At 37.2% G+C, this 16,390-nt stretch overlaps 1 protein-coding gene across 1 annotated transcript; it reads right to left on the reverse strand.

Annotated features, from left to right (window-relative positions):
* Positions 1-213: 213 nt before the first annotated feature.
* LOC121424561 (DNA excision repair protein ERCC-8-like) lies at positions 214-13,276 on the reverse strand. The gene is made up of 9 exons (XM_041620290.1): positions 12,889-13,276; positions 9,806-9,907; positions 8,798-9,003; positions 7,630-7,765; positions 7,152-7,252; positions 5,050-5,174; positions 3,520-3,717; positions 2,284-2,376; positions 214-1,934 (listed from the first exon to the last, which is right to left on the reverse strand). The coding sequence occupies exons 1-9, from the start codon at positions 13,059-13,061 to the stop codon at positions 1,848-1,850; spliced, it is 1,221 nt and encodes a 406-aa protein (XP_041476224.1). The 5' UTR covers positions 13,062-13,276; the 3' UTR covers positions 214-1,847.
* Between the last annotated feature and the right edge of the window lie 3,114 nt (positions 13,277-16,390).

A 16,390-nucleotide genomic window follows, 5' to 3' on the forward strand; every position in this document is an offset into this window, starting at 1 on the left:
AATCAGTGTCTTTTCTGAGCTTTGGAAGAATTTCAAAGTGAAGAAATTTAGAAAGCAGAATTTGAGGTTACTTCGTAAAAGCAGAAGAAAGCAGAATTTCAGGTCTGGAAAGCAGAAAACTCTGGGAACTACCGTTGATGCACCGAACATCCCTTGGCAGCTCATATTTTCCAACTCAATGCTGGCTTGGACTCGAATGGCGAGTTACAGAGGGTTTTGGGGCAGTGAGTCCATCAGGACACTTAAACATTTTGTGGTGGCATCACAGGCTCTAACAGCCAAGCAAAGAGCAGCACGACTTATCAAAACATCGCCTCGACCAATCAGTAAAAAACGAGATGGAATTCAGTGCATGAGTTGTTTGCTACAGTTACAGAACAGCGTTGGGCCATCACAAGCGTGCTGAGTGATGAACATTTGATGCCTCATCAAGCTACAACCCTGTAACTCAAAGACAATCACAAAATGTTGATAAAAAGTTGAAATAAATAAAGAATAAGAGTTGCGCTTTTGAAAGCAAAATCTAATTCTAAAATGATTTTATCATCTAAATATAAGAACGCAGTAGTTTATCAAGCCAACACACACGTCCTGAGCGTAAACATAATGTTCTTTCAAAAATCAATTCTTATTCTTGTCACATTTGCATGGAGAGGGTAGGCCTGTAATTCGGGGAAATTGTATGGAATTCAAAAGTCAAAACATCATGCGCCTGAAATAACTTGTATATCGAAAGTATTGAGCATGTTAACAGAGTGATAGGAGTGAGAGGAAAAACTACGAATGGAAATCGCGTTTGACCTCAAAACTGATACCCAGCGTGTATGGTGCATGGTATTCTTTGTTCTTACTTTCAATAGGTGGCATCTTTGGCAAAGGAGTGTAGTTTTCGTTAATTCGGTATTGACTCCAAGTTAAAATAGAATTGAAAATAACCATATTTTTCAAAACATATCCACTGAATTTCACTCTTTTGGAACCATTGCGAGTGAAAATATTTTTCATATCAAGATTAAACTTATCAAATTTGGGCACAAATGCTGAAATATTCATGAAATTGATGTGTTTTCATGACATCTACACACTGAATAGTAAGACTATGACATTGCGCCGTGACTGATGTGGTGTGCAACCAATGAGAGGCAATTTGGGGGGATGGTCGGGGGACTTACGTTATTGCCTTGCTTGAAAATTTTGTAGCTGTATGCAGTCACTCCACCTTGTCCTCACTTAAAAAACTTATTTACCTTAGAGACCAATATCTCTAATGATCATGGATGAAGGTGGCCTTCACCAAGGTTAAGACCTGATTCATAGCTGGAATCCAGCCATTACACCATTTTCTTATAGATCTTTAATCCTGATTTACCTTTAAAGATCAATGTCTAATAACTAAGAAGGTGACCTTCACCAAAATAGTAGAGCCCTAATTCATTGCACCAACTATGGCATTGCACCTTGTCCTCATCTTTGATCATGATTTACCATACAAGATTAATATCTACAATGTATGAAGGCGACCTTTAGCCAAGACGAAGAAGACCTGATTCTCGGCTGGACAGCTGTAGGCGCACCTTCTGCTATTTCCAATCATGATTTACCTATACAGATCATAATCTCTCCTTCTTCAAGGTGACTTTCAGCACGAAGATGAAAATCTACTTCTTAGCTGAAGCTTGTCCGTTGCTGGAATGCAGTAATCGCACCTTCACCTCACCTTCAAACATGATTTACTTCCAACATCAATAAAGATGACCTTCACCAGGAAGACAAGGCCCTTCATTGCATCCGATGCCCATCTGTAGCTGGACAGCATCTGCGGGTACATCTTTTTTTCATCCCGACCTTCAGTCTCCTTCATCACTGCTGCTCCAGGTGTCTGCGGTGGCATTGATCTCACTACTAGAGAACTTCTTCCTTTTAGATTCATCGGTCTGAAAATAAATAATAATTTCATATCTCCATCAATACAACTGATTTTCATATTCGATTGTACATTGAAGTCAATCAGTCAACCACAAGAGTTTATTCATTATTAAATTTGCTGAAATTTAAGATTATCTTTTTTTTTGGGGGGGGGAGAAAAATGTATTTATAAAAAAAACATATTTATATATTTATTGTACAAGACAACTTAATTGGTAATTCAAATAAAAATACTATTGTACCTACATGTATAGAGTGGCCCTGAATAACATAAAATACAGACATCAATATACTTGAGAATATTACTCTGTCAATAAGAAAACTCATTTAACAAATTCTTTAAAAAAGAGATCTTACTTGTTTCTTTGGCGGTGGTTCTTCAAAGTGAATATGACCCATATCAGGCTCCCAGATGAGGATGTTACTGTCATTTCCTCCACTGTAAACCTCCTTCAAAATTTTCAAAAAAATTCATATTCAATACTCTTCCCATCTTTAAAAGATTAATGGAATATATCAAACATATACAGCTAAAGCTCTGTCACATTTTGCCCCCTCTTAGCTATCAACTGTTGCCATTGTAAAATAGCATGGAGACTAAAACCAATATCATGTCATCATCATCACATCACCATTATCATCATCATCGCAACCACCACCACTACCATCATCATCACAGGTTAACAATTTGTGGTTTGGCGTCTACGAAACAAACATTCTTGGAAGAAAACTAAAATTAATGGAAAAATGCAGATTAGTTCTCAGCGAATAAGCTGCAAGGATTTCAGTAGCTTATAACAGTTGCCAGTTTAACTGACTATATTTTTCATGAAATGTTTCTTTTTCAATTTGTACTTATTGCAAATACTAAAATTTGCCTAGAATAAAATGGAACTTACTACTCAAAGCTTAGCGATCCATCATTCATATTGGTGCAATCAATTGCACATGATGATCAATGCCATTAATGGTAAAATTTAGCTTTAACATCAAGAAAGCATTGTATTACAAAACACAGTTGCTACCAATTTCAAGAAGGCAAGATTATACAAAATGATATGAAAAAATTCCTGTCCAGGACCCCGTATCAAAAGGCATAGCACTTGATCATAGGGCAGATTATTGTGATCACCATTGCAATCAATCATACATATCCTGTCCCTCGGATAGAACGTTAAATGGAGGCCCTGTGTAGAGGAGAGTCACTACCTTTGCACGTTCAGGACTCACTGCACTATTCATATAACAAAAGGGGAAAAGCCTGGTGTAGAGGTCTACCTGCACACCTCCAATCGATTATATCGGGAGGAGAGATCTGCGGGTCACAGTGATTTTGCCTCCCAGGCACAGGTGACACCAAACAAATAATGATAATTAGTTATATGAACAATTGCATAAATCAAATGTACCATTCAGTCATACACAAATCAACTGAACAATAAATCATACATATTTACTGTACGATTAATCATGTGAATCAATGGTAAGATCAATAATACAAATCAACAGTGCGATCAAATTGTTGAAATCAACTTTACAATCAATCGTGCCAATCCCCCCCCCCCCCCCCGAATGAAAAAGCCTGGTACAAACCTGGAAGAGAGGATGAAAAACACAGCAGTTGACATTGTTGTAATGGCCCTTCATGGTGATATCCGTCTCCCCGCTGAATACATCAAACATTTTGATATCACTCCCACTTGGGATAAACACCACGTCGGGATGGACGCTGGATGATGTGCAGATCTCAATGCATTTACGCATGCTATTAGTCACTTTTCCGTAATTGATCTGAAGAAAAAAATTTAAAAAGAAAGAGGAAGATGGGAATACTGAATGAACAAACACAAACCCTTTAGTAATGACTGAAAGATGCCCATTTTTTGAAAAATATTTTCATGATACGATATTTGTCTCAAAACCCATTTGGCTTTTGTGCTATTCTCAAAGTAAATGTAAGTTCTTACTAGGGGCTTCAAATATGCCTAGCAAAAGATGATTTATGCACTGATATATTAATGCAACTGGCACGTTGCATAATACATTGAAAGTAATTTTGCTCTTCTTTGGACCCCCCCCCTTTATGGCCACCATAAGTTACAGTGCTTTGAAGTTGATTTAATCTATATAGCTTTCTAGGAATTTCATGAAACATGTTTTAACCGGCAGTTACCACATTAAAAGAAGACACCCATGCTTTTCAGCCGATCAAGTTGCTAGATCTAACAACTTCTCAAAAGATAATATGCAAAGTACTCTCCAGTTCAATACATTTAACTAAATATGTATATTAATTGGGGTACATTGACTTTTTTTAACACCATTGATATAGGTTATAAAAAAATGCTTTTAACACTAACAGACAAGGTAAACTTTTACTCCCACAATCCATCAATACAAAATTACATTACAATCACAACAAATTTTGTATAATTATATTTTGGCCTTAATTTTTTTTTCAAATCTGCTAAGACTTATGCCAAAATAATCATGAGTGTCTTCATGATAAAATGCTGATTGATGCAAACCCTTCGGCCCGAATTCACAAAGGTGGTTTTGAAAACTCACGGGTGAGTCCATGGTTTATGCAGATTTCCTGTATAAATTACGCTTAATTTAGCGCATGTACATATAAAAAATGTCCAATGCTGATGCGCCCTTTGGTCACAGTGCGCCAAATTGACGCTTCTTGCCGTGGTTATCCACGCTATTTTATTCCTGAGTCCACTACTTGAAGATTGGACCCATGAATAATATAGCGTGGATAACCAAGGCAACAGGCGTCAATTTGGCGCACTGTGACCAAAGCGCGCATCAGCATTGGACATTTTTTAAACACGCACCCAATACACGCTATAAATTAAGCGAATTTATACGGAAATCTGCATAAACCATGGACTCAACCATGGGTTTTCAAAACCACATGTGAATTCGGCCATCGTCTTCCCTCTGTATGGTCTCATCACACACACACAGTATAATCCTAGTCTGTGGAAAATAATAAGTGAGCAAAGTGGAAATTAGACCATGTGCTATCTAATCTAGATCAAATACTTGACACAAGTAAAAATAAGCCTATGATTTGGCTGCCCCCTCCCCCCAGTGCTGACTGGGTTAACTTACCAGAGTGTTTTTGCCATTCATAGTATTCCAGAGTTTAACCCTATCATCTGTGCCACAACTGACTAAGTGAAGACCATTCTCTGTGAAGCAAAGTCCATTTACGTGACCGCTATGTGCCGTACTAACTGTATAAAGGAGAAATAAAAGAAATCCTTTGAAGGTTAGAGATTTATACTGCATACATGTACAGGGACATGGAAGCTGAGAGCATTTGGAATAAGAGAGATATTGCACAGACACATAGAATTCCTACCAGCTTTATAATATACAAACAAATAACAGGAGTTATTATACAGTTGAAGTAAGTTGATGGTTCTTATTTACCTTAAAAAGGCCAAGGGGCTCAGCAATGCATTATTTCCAGTTTAGATTTCATGATTTCACAAAGCTGCATGGAGGTTAATGCACAGGAACCAGCTGTTATGGTGGCAATAATAATAATAATAACCCTTACTTTTAAAGACTTTCTCATGAGATAATTGTTTGCTCCAACCACATATACTTCATTTTAAGTCGATGACAAGGCAAACGCCAAGCTTTGTCTCGCCTGCATTTTGCAGTCATGAAGAGACTGCATGTCAAAACTATGCTATATGACTTCTGAGGCTGTCAGCAGTTCAGGGGGTGAATTGTGGTTCTGACAGTTTACATATGCATTAATGGGATATGCCCACTTTATCCCTAGAAAATCAGATAACACTAAGAATGCTGTTAATACTAATTATTTCCATGCAAGTAAGAATGTAATTGATAATAATGTGAGTAAAATTGTAAAATCAAATTAATTATTAAGGTGTTATGGCAAACTTATTGTTTGAAAAAATGGAGGAAAGGTTGTGCATGAAAGATAAATATAAAAACTTATTGTGTGTGATTTTCAGCCATCTTGCCTTTATAGCAGTAGGGTTTTCTAAATTGATCTGTGTGCATATGATAAGTAAATAATGCAAGAGTGAAGTACTACAAGCTATAGAAAGTTATTGTGTGTACAACACAGCACAGTGCCAGTCATGGAAAGTTCATTGACCTTTGACCTTATTCAAATTTGACTCATATTCGAACTTGACCTGTGCCTTCAGGAGATGGACCTCTGGTATGAATTTGGTGATCCCAATTCGAAGATATAGAAAGTTATAGTGTGTACTACATAGCACAGTGCCAGTCATGGAAAGTTCATTGACCTTTGACCTTATTCAAATTCGACTCACATTCGAACTTAACCTGTGCCTTCAGGAGATGGACCTCTGGTATGAATTTGGTGATCCCAATTCGAAGATAGAGAAAGTTATTATGTGTACAACATAGCACAGTGCCAGTCATCGAAAGTTCATTGACCTTTGACCTTATTCAAATTCTACTCATATTCGAACTTGACCTGTGCCTCCAGGAGATGGACCTCTGGTATGAATTTGGTGATCCCACCTCGAAGCTACAGAAAGTTATTGTGTGTACAACACAGCACAGTGCCAGTCATGGAAAGTTCATTGACCTTTGACCTTATTCAAATTCGACTCATATTCGAACTGGACCTGTGCCTTCAGGAGATGGACCTCTGGTATGAATTTGGTGATCCAACATCAAAGATATAGAAAGTTATTATGTGTACAACATAGTACAGTGCCAGTCATGGAAAGTTCATTGACCTTTGACCTTATTCAAATTCTACTCATATTCGAACTTGACCTGTGCCTTCAAGAGATGGACCTCTGGTATGAATTTGGTGATCCCACCTCGAAGCTATAGAAAGTTATTGGGTGTACAACAAAATTGTTGACGACGCCGACGCCGCAAATATTGATACATATGTCTCGCTCCGCTGCGCAGGCGAGACAAAAACTATTAAAGGTGAAAACATCACACAGATAATCACCAATTACATAAACACATATCGAACAGTGTCTTGTTATTGCTTGCAAAAAGAGCCATCATCCGGCAGAAATGCCATGCTTATTTTGCTAATTTCTAAGCAATTATGCCTTGTCTACCACAAACACTTGGCACATATATGAAGCCAGTCATTCTAATTCATTCTGTTCAAACTCACTTTGACATTGTAACCACAGCTAGCATTTAACATTTTGTTATCTTGAAAGTGACCGTACCTGCGGAGGATCCTTTGACCACTTCACCATTATGCTGATCAAGGGACATCAGACTCCCTTTGGCTTGCCGGATATCCCACAATAGAATCTTATTGTCCCGGCTGGTAAAAGATCAGGAAAGAATATCAATAAAAATAATGAAATTGAGTTTAAAACCAAAAAGGCATGAATTTCAATGAAACCCTGAATCTATAGCAATGTTCAATGAAATCTCCATGAATTTGAAAATATATCTTTCACAGGATCAGCCTAACAATCTGTGTAAACTGATGTGCGAAGGGAAGGGGGCATCACTAACATAAAATTGTAAAATATGGGACCAGTAAAACATCAAATGTTTCACTAAATATGATATCAGCTTTAGTGAGAAATACTAGTCACACCAACTAAACCTGCTCTAAACTGATCCATTGAAAATAACACGATAGAATTGGTCGGTCCCGAGTCGGTGTGGCAGTGGCATCAACCAAGAACTCACCTGCCTGTTGCCAACAAGAACTCATCTTTTGTAGACCATTGGACACACACTACCGAAGCCTTGTGACCCTTCAGAATGTGTGTTGATGACCCTGACTTCAGGTCACAGAGTGTGGCATGAGCATCTATTGTTCCAACTGTTATTAAAGCAAGTGAAAATGAAAAAAGAAATCTTTAGAAGACCATTGGCTCACAATATCAGAGCAGTGTAACCCTTCAGGATGTAAGTTGAAGGTCACACATTGTAGCCTGAGCATACATTGCTCCAACTGTTAGAAAAGAATCTCAACTGCACATAGCAGAAATTTATGCCAATAACACTGCAAGATAAAAACATTTTACACATCTGGCTGTCATTTTCCGTTTGTAATGACCTCTAAGACCTTTGAAATTGCCAAACATCTAATCAAATTTTCATTCTAAACTCCCTCAATGAGTCAAAATATTTGATAAGGAGAACAAAATATTTTATACTGCCTCTGTGACCTTTAAACTTTAAATAATGCAAAAATTTATCAGACCATCCTTACAAATGCAGACATGAGCCAATATGTGAGGTGGAGCATATCAAACTTTTTTTGTGCAACTGGTTTTATTGTTGTAGAGCACAGGTAACAATGGGGTCTGTGCTGCGTAAGAGCATTTCATCAACATTTTCGTTTGACAAGTTGTCTAGTCTGACAACTTTCCTTGATGATGATTGGCTGAGAGGCACTGTTACCATAGTAACTGTTGGATGAAACATCTGACAAGCTATTTCAAATGACACTGGTGCATCAATGTTACGCTGCATGTACATAGTAAATTAGTATGTAGTCATACACACAAGTCTGGTACCAGGAAGGAATTTCAAAAAGCTGTTCAGAAGTTACAGTTGACTTTATCAATGACTGGTAATTCTATCTTGCACTCAAGTACATACATGTAAACTCTATATAAATTCTAAGCACGCAAGAATATGTTCCAGTCGCACCAAAAGTTGTATGTTAAATCATGTGTAACTTTACAAACAGCTTTATGTGACACCTATCAGAGAAAATGCATGAATAAAACAATAATATGGCATAAACAACCCTACTAAATATTTTTTGGAAAATATCATTAATACACTTGCACATACATCCGAAAATATATATAGGACATGGATACCAAACACGAAGGATACTAACCAGCTATCAGGCAATGTTTGTTAGCCACGGGTGACATATGGTGGCTGTAGATTCCCTTGCCCAGGACGAAGCGCTCGGCGGGCTTCAAAGCATTGGTGTCCCAGATCTTAAGGGTAGTATCCATGGAACTTGATGTAAACATCCCAGTATCTCTGGGATACCACTGGACTGTCTCCACGCTGTGTTTGTGAACATGTCGATTGGATCTATGACAAAGCAAAAAGGGAGGTTCATTTATGGCTGGCAGTAAACACCAGTTTTGTCATAAATACCACACAGTGCTTGTAACAATGCTATTCATGTACAGGACCCCAAGTAAAACATTATTTTACTACAGATAGGGCTAGCCTGTTTAAAGAATACAAAATGAATAAATAACATAAAGTTCATAAACATGAAGCCTATTAACTGATTGTACGGCTGATTTTATTTTCATCATATTCTGTGTAATAAACTGTGAGAATAAAAAAATCAATAGATTTAGTATAATAGGGTCCAATTTGTAGAAAAGTAAAAGTCAAAGACACAAAACAAATTTAATAATGCTAATAATTAATTATAATACAGAGTTTCAAATATAAAAATTAGGCTGTTAAAATCTTGTAGTTCTCAAAATAAAAATTTGGAGGGAAGATCAGACAAAGATGTAATTTTAGAAATATTGAAATACATGTAGTGGAAAACTAATATTGTCTTAAATCAGTCACATCAATCCTGCAGTGAACTATTTCTGAGGCAAAAGGAGGTTGTCACTCATAACTTTGATATCGAGCCTTTTCTGAGCTGCCCTTGAAATTTTCACATCCAAGATACAAAGTTTTAACAGCCCAGGTGGGTGTTTCATGAAACTCAACGACTGATGATCCCTTCTTAGCAATTAAATCCACACCAATAGAATTTGGCGCCAATGATTTACTCCAAGAAAGCATCACCAGTCATTCTTAAAATCGCTCGTAACTTAACAGTTTTATGAAACACCCACCGGAAAAGAAATGATAGATGTCTCACCTGCCAACAGTACACACTGCTTCACAAGTAAACTCTTTGACTTCTGGGATAGATTCAAGGTCATAGATTGCAATCACTCCATCAGCCCCTCCTGACAGCATGCTGAGAAAAAAAATGCTTTCAATCAGGTAAGGAACTTTCAGATCAAAGTGGAATGCCAATAGTACACAGCCACATGCACAGGTGAATAGGAATACTGGTATGGTACATGTACATGTATATAAAAGAAAACTGAGCTCTTGGGAGTTTCACATTTGTTTTGATAACGAAAGTCACATTCTTTTTGTTAAAAGCTTTATTTTACAATACTGATGCAATGCAGAATAACATATTCAGCAACAATTTAAATTTGTCAAAATATCTGCAGGTGCTGATTCCTGTTGAAAATAGTAAAAAGACAAAAAATAAATATTGATCATACAGGTATATTGAGAAGATGTATGAATGTGTAGTGCTTGGAACCATTCTCTTGTATTATGTGAACATTTACTCTGATGCCCACTGCATCTGTTTCAGTGTGAAATGACATCCCATTGCATTGTGTCATAATTTAATTATTCCTATTGGAGCCTTAATTGTTTCACTAGGCCTGTAATTAGTAGGGATAGTTCAAATTAGTTCTGGTTCTGGCTTCAGCGGAGTGACGTAAGTTTGTGCAACTTCCCAGCGACGTGATATTCCGCTGATGTGTTCTGCAGTGCATGCTGTCCCTTCAGAGTCTACAGCCAGGGCACCTTGAATCTTCTGCAAACACCAAGCATTGCCAAGTGGACAGTGAAGCCTAGATAAAGTGTTTTTAAAAGGACATTCCCGAGGCATCTTTGTCCCCTATTTCATGTTATGCGAATTGACGTCACAATAAGTTTAACAGGTGAGCAATCAGTTACGAGTATCAGCTGACTTTTCCAATCATCTGCACTCTTAACAGCTGATCTCAATGTGTTATTTAACAAAGCAATTACCTGAAGACAATCTGTGGACCAACTTTTTAAACTCCTCTACCTCTTCAGAATACTTCATTCTGCATTGCTGCGAAGTATGACAAATTATGACCTCGAGTTTGATTTAATAAGAAAGTGGTGTAGATTTCTTCCTTATGAAGGTACATGTACAAGCCATTTGAAGTGTTTTTTTTTTAAGCACATTTGCTCCAACACAAGGCAAAAGCGATTTTGTGTCACGCCCACTTATGAAAATAACCAGAAATATTGTGATTTGCAAGGGCACGCAACAGAATTGTTTTGAAATTTCATTGTGAAATGACTGGGATGGAATAACACTTGTCAGAAGAGTCTTGTACGTAAACTTTAACGTTGACCTGAAAATTACCCTTGACCTTACCATGCAACCTCAAACTGCAGCATAACATGCAGGTCGCCTAACTTATAACATCCAAGTTTGGTTAAAACGTGAATTACGGTTGCGGAGTTAGGTGTCATAAGAGAGTCTTGCATGTAAACTTGAATGTTGACCTGAAAATGACCTTAGACCTTACTATGTGACCTCCAACTGCAGCATAACATGCAGGTCCCCCAAGTCCATATACCATCCAAGTTTGGTTGAAAAGTGACTTACGGTTGTGGAGTTATGTGTCATAAGGTTTGTAACAGACGGACGACATTTGGATCCCTAAGTCTCGCCTTCACCTCTGGTGGGCAAGACAAAAAGTGCTGATAGTTTAAAATACTAGCACATCAATGATGCATCAATGAGATAGCATCTCACAATGAAATTTAACACAATTTTAATTTCAGCCCAGTTGACACTGTAGTGAATTATATTGGTGACATAAATTGAGGAAATAGAACTAAAATTGAAGAAGATGAAGAAATGACATAGAACCATATTTTGTGATCTATGAATAAATTTCATATTATAAATTTCCAGTCAAAATTTCTTGACTCTGTGTAGGACCATGGTGAACCTCATGTAGCTCTCAGATGGAACAAAAATAATCAAAATCAATCAACAAATAAATAAGTAATTTTTGTGAGTTTTGAAAATATATGAATAAATTAGCATATTAATGTATTTCAAAATTCTGTGTTGAAATTTTGTATTACCACACCAAGCTATCATTATGGATCGAGAGATCTACACGAGATCAGTCTGGTAAAAAAACCTCTCATTTTTCATATTTATTTATTTATACTAAGAGTTTGTTTTGCACCTTCATACGCATTAGGAGTATGAAGGTGTATACGGTAGATAAATAAAATGCAACTAATTTAAGTGATTTGTAGGTTTAAAGATGGATTTCTGGCCGGATTTCCTAGGGAAATCCATCTGTGTTTTGATGTCTCGCAAGCCTGTATGGGGGGAGGGTTTTAGGAACTTGTGATGAATAGGTCTATGTGTCAAAATATTAAAAAATATCATCAAGAAGTCCTCAAGTCAAGGTATTGGAGACTTGCTTTGCAAAAGAACACAAGAAATAACACCAACAAAAGCATAATTTTTTCTAACCAAAATTTTGTGTCACTGAGGTCAGAAGCCCATTTCTTTGTTGTGCCTTGTGGAGGACAACAAAATCCTTATCAAAACAAAAGATAACCTCATCGGACTCTTTCAAATCCAAACTCACTCAAAAACCTAGCAAGTGACTTGCTTACTTGGTGATCTCACACACATCAATAAAGACAAGTTGGCATACAGCAAGTCTGCATATGCCGACTTAACCCAAGACAAGACAACTAAGACGGTGAATTGGGGTAATTTTTCATGAGGAATCTGCTTATCACATTTGTATTTGCTGCCATTCCCGCCAACATAATCCTAGCTATTGCAGAAAATGTAAACAAAGGAAATTGGTCTCTCAAACTGAGGACTGTCTCTCAAATTCGGTAGTCGGTAAAACTATCTCTGATTATTGCCTATTTAAATAATCTCTCTCACTCTCATTCTCATCAGTCTCCCATCATGATTATTAATATTAATATTGGCCATCAGGCCATGCGCCTGTCTCTACTCTACTACTAGCATGACTAGCTCTACTGATCATAGGCCTACAATCACTACAAATTATACAGCCAATAGATTGAGATCTGGAAAGAAAGCCTTTATATTATTAGTACGGTACTCACAATTTGAACTCAACAGGATCTATGTCCAGTGAATTGATTCCGCTGGCATGAATGCGTTGAACATCGCGGTGCTTGCTCAGCTGCAACCGGAATGTCCGTCGGGTAGCTTCGGCGCAATACACCTGAGAGGGCCGAACGTTTCCCCAACTCCTCTCCGCAAGCACGTTCAACATGTTGAGCCGGCCGGCCAGACCCCGGGACAGACGCGACTCAGTTCAGCTCAGGGACGGTGACAGGTAGACTTCAAGTCAAGTTAATCTTCAGAAGTTCAGGCAAAAGAAGTGCACCTATATAACTCAGCCAAATTCTTGTAGAGTTATTAGAGTTTGACCTCCTATTAGTGTGCCGTCACTGCATGCCGGTGCGCCGTGTACGTGTGGAGCTCGTAGTCTCGATTTCACGCTAAATTATAAAGAGATTAAATTGGTGGAAACAGATAATGGGAAAAATACAATTGTTGACAACATTTGCACTCTCGAAAATATTTTTGTATCGTCACTCATCTCCTTAACATCTCTACAATTTCAAAATACTTTACTCTGCAATGCTGCAAAGTATGACGAATGAGACCCCGAGTTAATGGTAGATGAGTGCTGGTTTTGGAATTATATACATGTATGTATTGTAGATATAAGCATTTGGCGCGTTACCGACCCCCCCCCCCCCCCCTCAGTGTTATTTAGGGCAGTGCTTCTCAACCTCATTTTACCAGAGGACCACTTTGACTCTAAAATTTTCTTCGAAGTCCTCCTACCAAAATTTTAAGAAAGCGCTGATTTAGGGTACACCTAGGGTGACCAGACGTCCCGTACCCCCCCCCCCGTACCGCGTATTTCCCGGGATCGTCCCGTATTTTGCTCCTTTGTCCCGGCAACCTTCCCGGGACGCCTATTTGTCCCGTATTTCAGAATATTGAACAAAATATAGTCAAAACATAAGTGACATAAATTTTCATCAAATAACCAACATAATTGACGAAGCAGAGGCTATATATACAATAAAATCGAGAACTGTAAATTTTGGGGAAGTTGTGCGGTAATTCATGCATTGCAAACAAACTGGCCTCCTGCGCTGCCTGTGTGTGACAGGCTACTAGCTAGGCATGTAGGATCGGAGCAGATTCTCAAACAGTTTTTCCACCCAGGACCAAAATCCAGTTGAAACCAATTAGAGCAAAACCAATTGAAACCAATTGGCCAACTGGTTCAATAGGGAAATTGGAACAACTGGTTCCAATTGAAAACCAGTTGCCAACTGGTTCCAGTTAAAACCAATTGGGCAACTGGAACCAGTTGGCTATTGGTTTCAATTGGTTCCAGTTGTTCCAATTTCCCTATTAAAACCAGTTGAATCCAATTGGAGGCAACTGGTTTCAATTGGTTCCAGTTGAAACCAGTTGGAGGCAACTGGTTTTCAACTGGAACCAGTTGAAACCAATTGGTTTCCAACTGGATCCAAGTGGAACTTCCAGTTAATTGGAATGAACTTAATTAATTACAAATTAATTAGCATTTGCACTAACGATTGCTCATGCCAACACAGAAGCAGTGTTATTTGTCTATTAATACCAATGTAAAGGGCATTGATAAAATACAGACTTTCATATGTATATATTCATATTGGAGTTCTTCAAATATATGTATTTTTATTTGATGTAATTTGGTAACAGTTAGTGGTGTACTAATTATCTTTGCATCTGTTTTAATTATAATCTATAACATTTATGAACATGGTTTTCACTGCTAAGTATTGGAAACACTTATCTGAAAAAAGTGTGGAACTTCAAATCGAAAAAAAAATAAAAAGATACATTGTAAATTATGATGAATCTCATAAAACATTAATCTGTGCACACTGGCAGAAAATATGCAAATTAACTGGTTTCAATTGGATCCAGTTGGGTAACTGGAAAATTTCCAATTGGAAACCAATTGGAAATCATTTCCAGTTACCCAACTGGTTCCAGTTTTATTGCAGTTACCCAAGTGGTTCCAATTAGAATTCAGTTACCCATCTTTCCCTGCAGTTAGAAGTCATCTCCAGTTACCCAATTGGTTTCATTTAGGATTTCCAGTTACCCAACTGGTTCCAGTTAGAAATCATTTCCAGTTGGAAGTCATTTCCAGTTACCCAACTGGTTCCAGTTAGGATTTCCAGTTGCCAACTGGTTCCAGTTAGGATTTCCAGTTACCCAACTGGTTCCAGTTAGAAATCATTTCCAGTTGGAAGTCATTTCCAGTTACCCAACTGGTTCCAGTTAGGATTTCCAGTTGCCCAACTGGTTCCAGTTAGGATTTCCAGTTACCCAACTGGTTCCAGTTAGAAATCATTTCCAGTTGGAAGTCATTTCCAGTTACCCAACTGGTTCCAGTTAGGATTTCCAGTTGCCCAACTGGTTCCAGTTAGGATTTCCAGTTGCCCAACTGGTTTCAATTGGTTTCAACTGGAAATTGTTAAATTCCAGTTGAAACCAATTAAAACCAATTGAAACCAGTTGGAAATCCAACTGGTTTCGATTTGATTTTGGTCCTGGGCACCAAAATAATCACAAAATCGGCGGGAAATATTCATAATTATATTTATCAGATTACTGATATGAAGGTGTAATCGGAGGAACAAGTTATTGATTTTTGAACTAGATCTAGTTGTTTCAACTTTCGTTTTGAGTCTTGTGATCTGTGCGAACTTATAATGGGATGGGATAGATGTCTGTGTATGATGACGCAATGTTTCATCTAATTATTAATTTTGACAATGTTTCACTTTAAAATTCAATTTATTTCCAAAACATTTCATTTATTCAATTTCAAAGAAACATAAAAAAACAACAAATATTATTATGATTTTTGTTTGATTAGAATTTTTTTGCTTGAAACTTGAACTATTGTCCTCTTTCTTTCTTTTCTATCATTCTTTCTTCATCCTTCTATCCTTCCTGATTGCCATTTTTGTTCTTTATTTCCTATTTTTCCTGATCCTTTTATCTCTCTCTCTCTGTTCATTTTTCTGTCTTTCCTTCTTTCTCTTAATTACTTTTTTCCTTCTTTTCTGTACTTTCTTTTTTTATTTCCTTTATTCCTTCTTTCCTTAAACTTTTCTGTGCGTCCTTCTCCCTTCCTCTCCTTTTTCTTTTCGTTCTTTCTATCCTTTATTTTTTTTTCTTTCACACATTTATAAATCTTCCCTTTTTTTTTTTTTTCTTTCTATATTCATTTCAAAGAATGACGGAAACCTTTTTTTCTCTTTTATTATCTTTTCATCCTTTAGTTCTTTTATATTCTAACTTTCTTTTATTTTTTCCCCTTCATTTCTCCCTTTATTTTTTTCTTTCTTTCTTCTCAATTCATCTCTTTTAGTTCTTTCGCCTATTCTTTCTCTCCTTCATCTCTTCCAATTCTTTATATATATTTTTCATTTTCCCCTTTATTTTTTTCTTCTCAATTCATCTCTTTTTTCGTCTATTCTTTCTGTTTTTCATTCTTTCGTTCACCCTCCCTTCCAA

This window comes from Lytechinus variegatus, chromosome 11 (assembly GCF_018143015.1).
Source record: "Lytechinus variegatus isolate NC3 chromosome 11, Lvar_3.0, whole genome shotgun sequence".
NCBI classification, from domain to species: Eukaryota; Metazoa; Echinodermata; class Echinoidea; order Temnopleuroida; family Toxopneustidae; genus Lytechinus; species Lytechinus variegatus.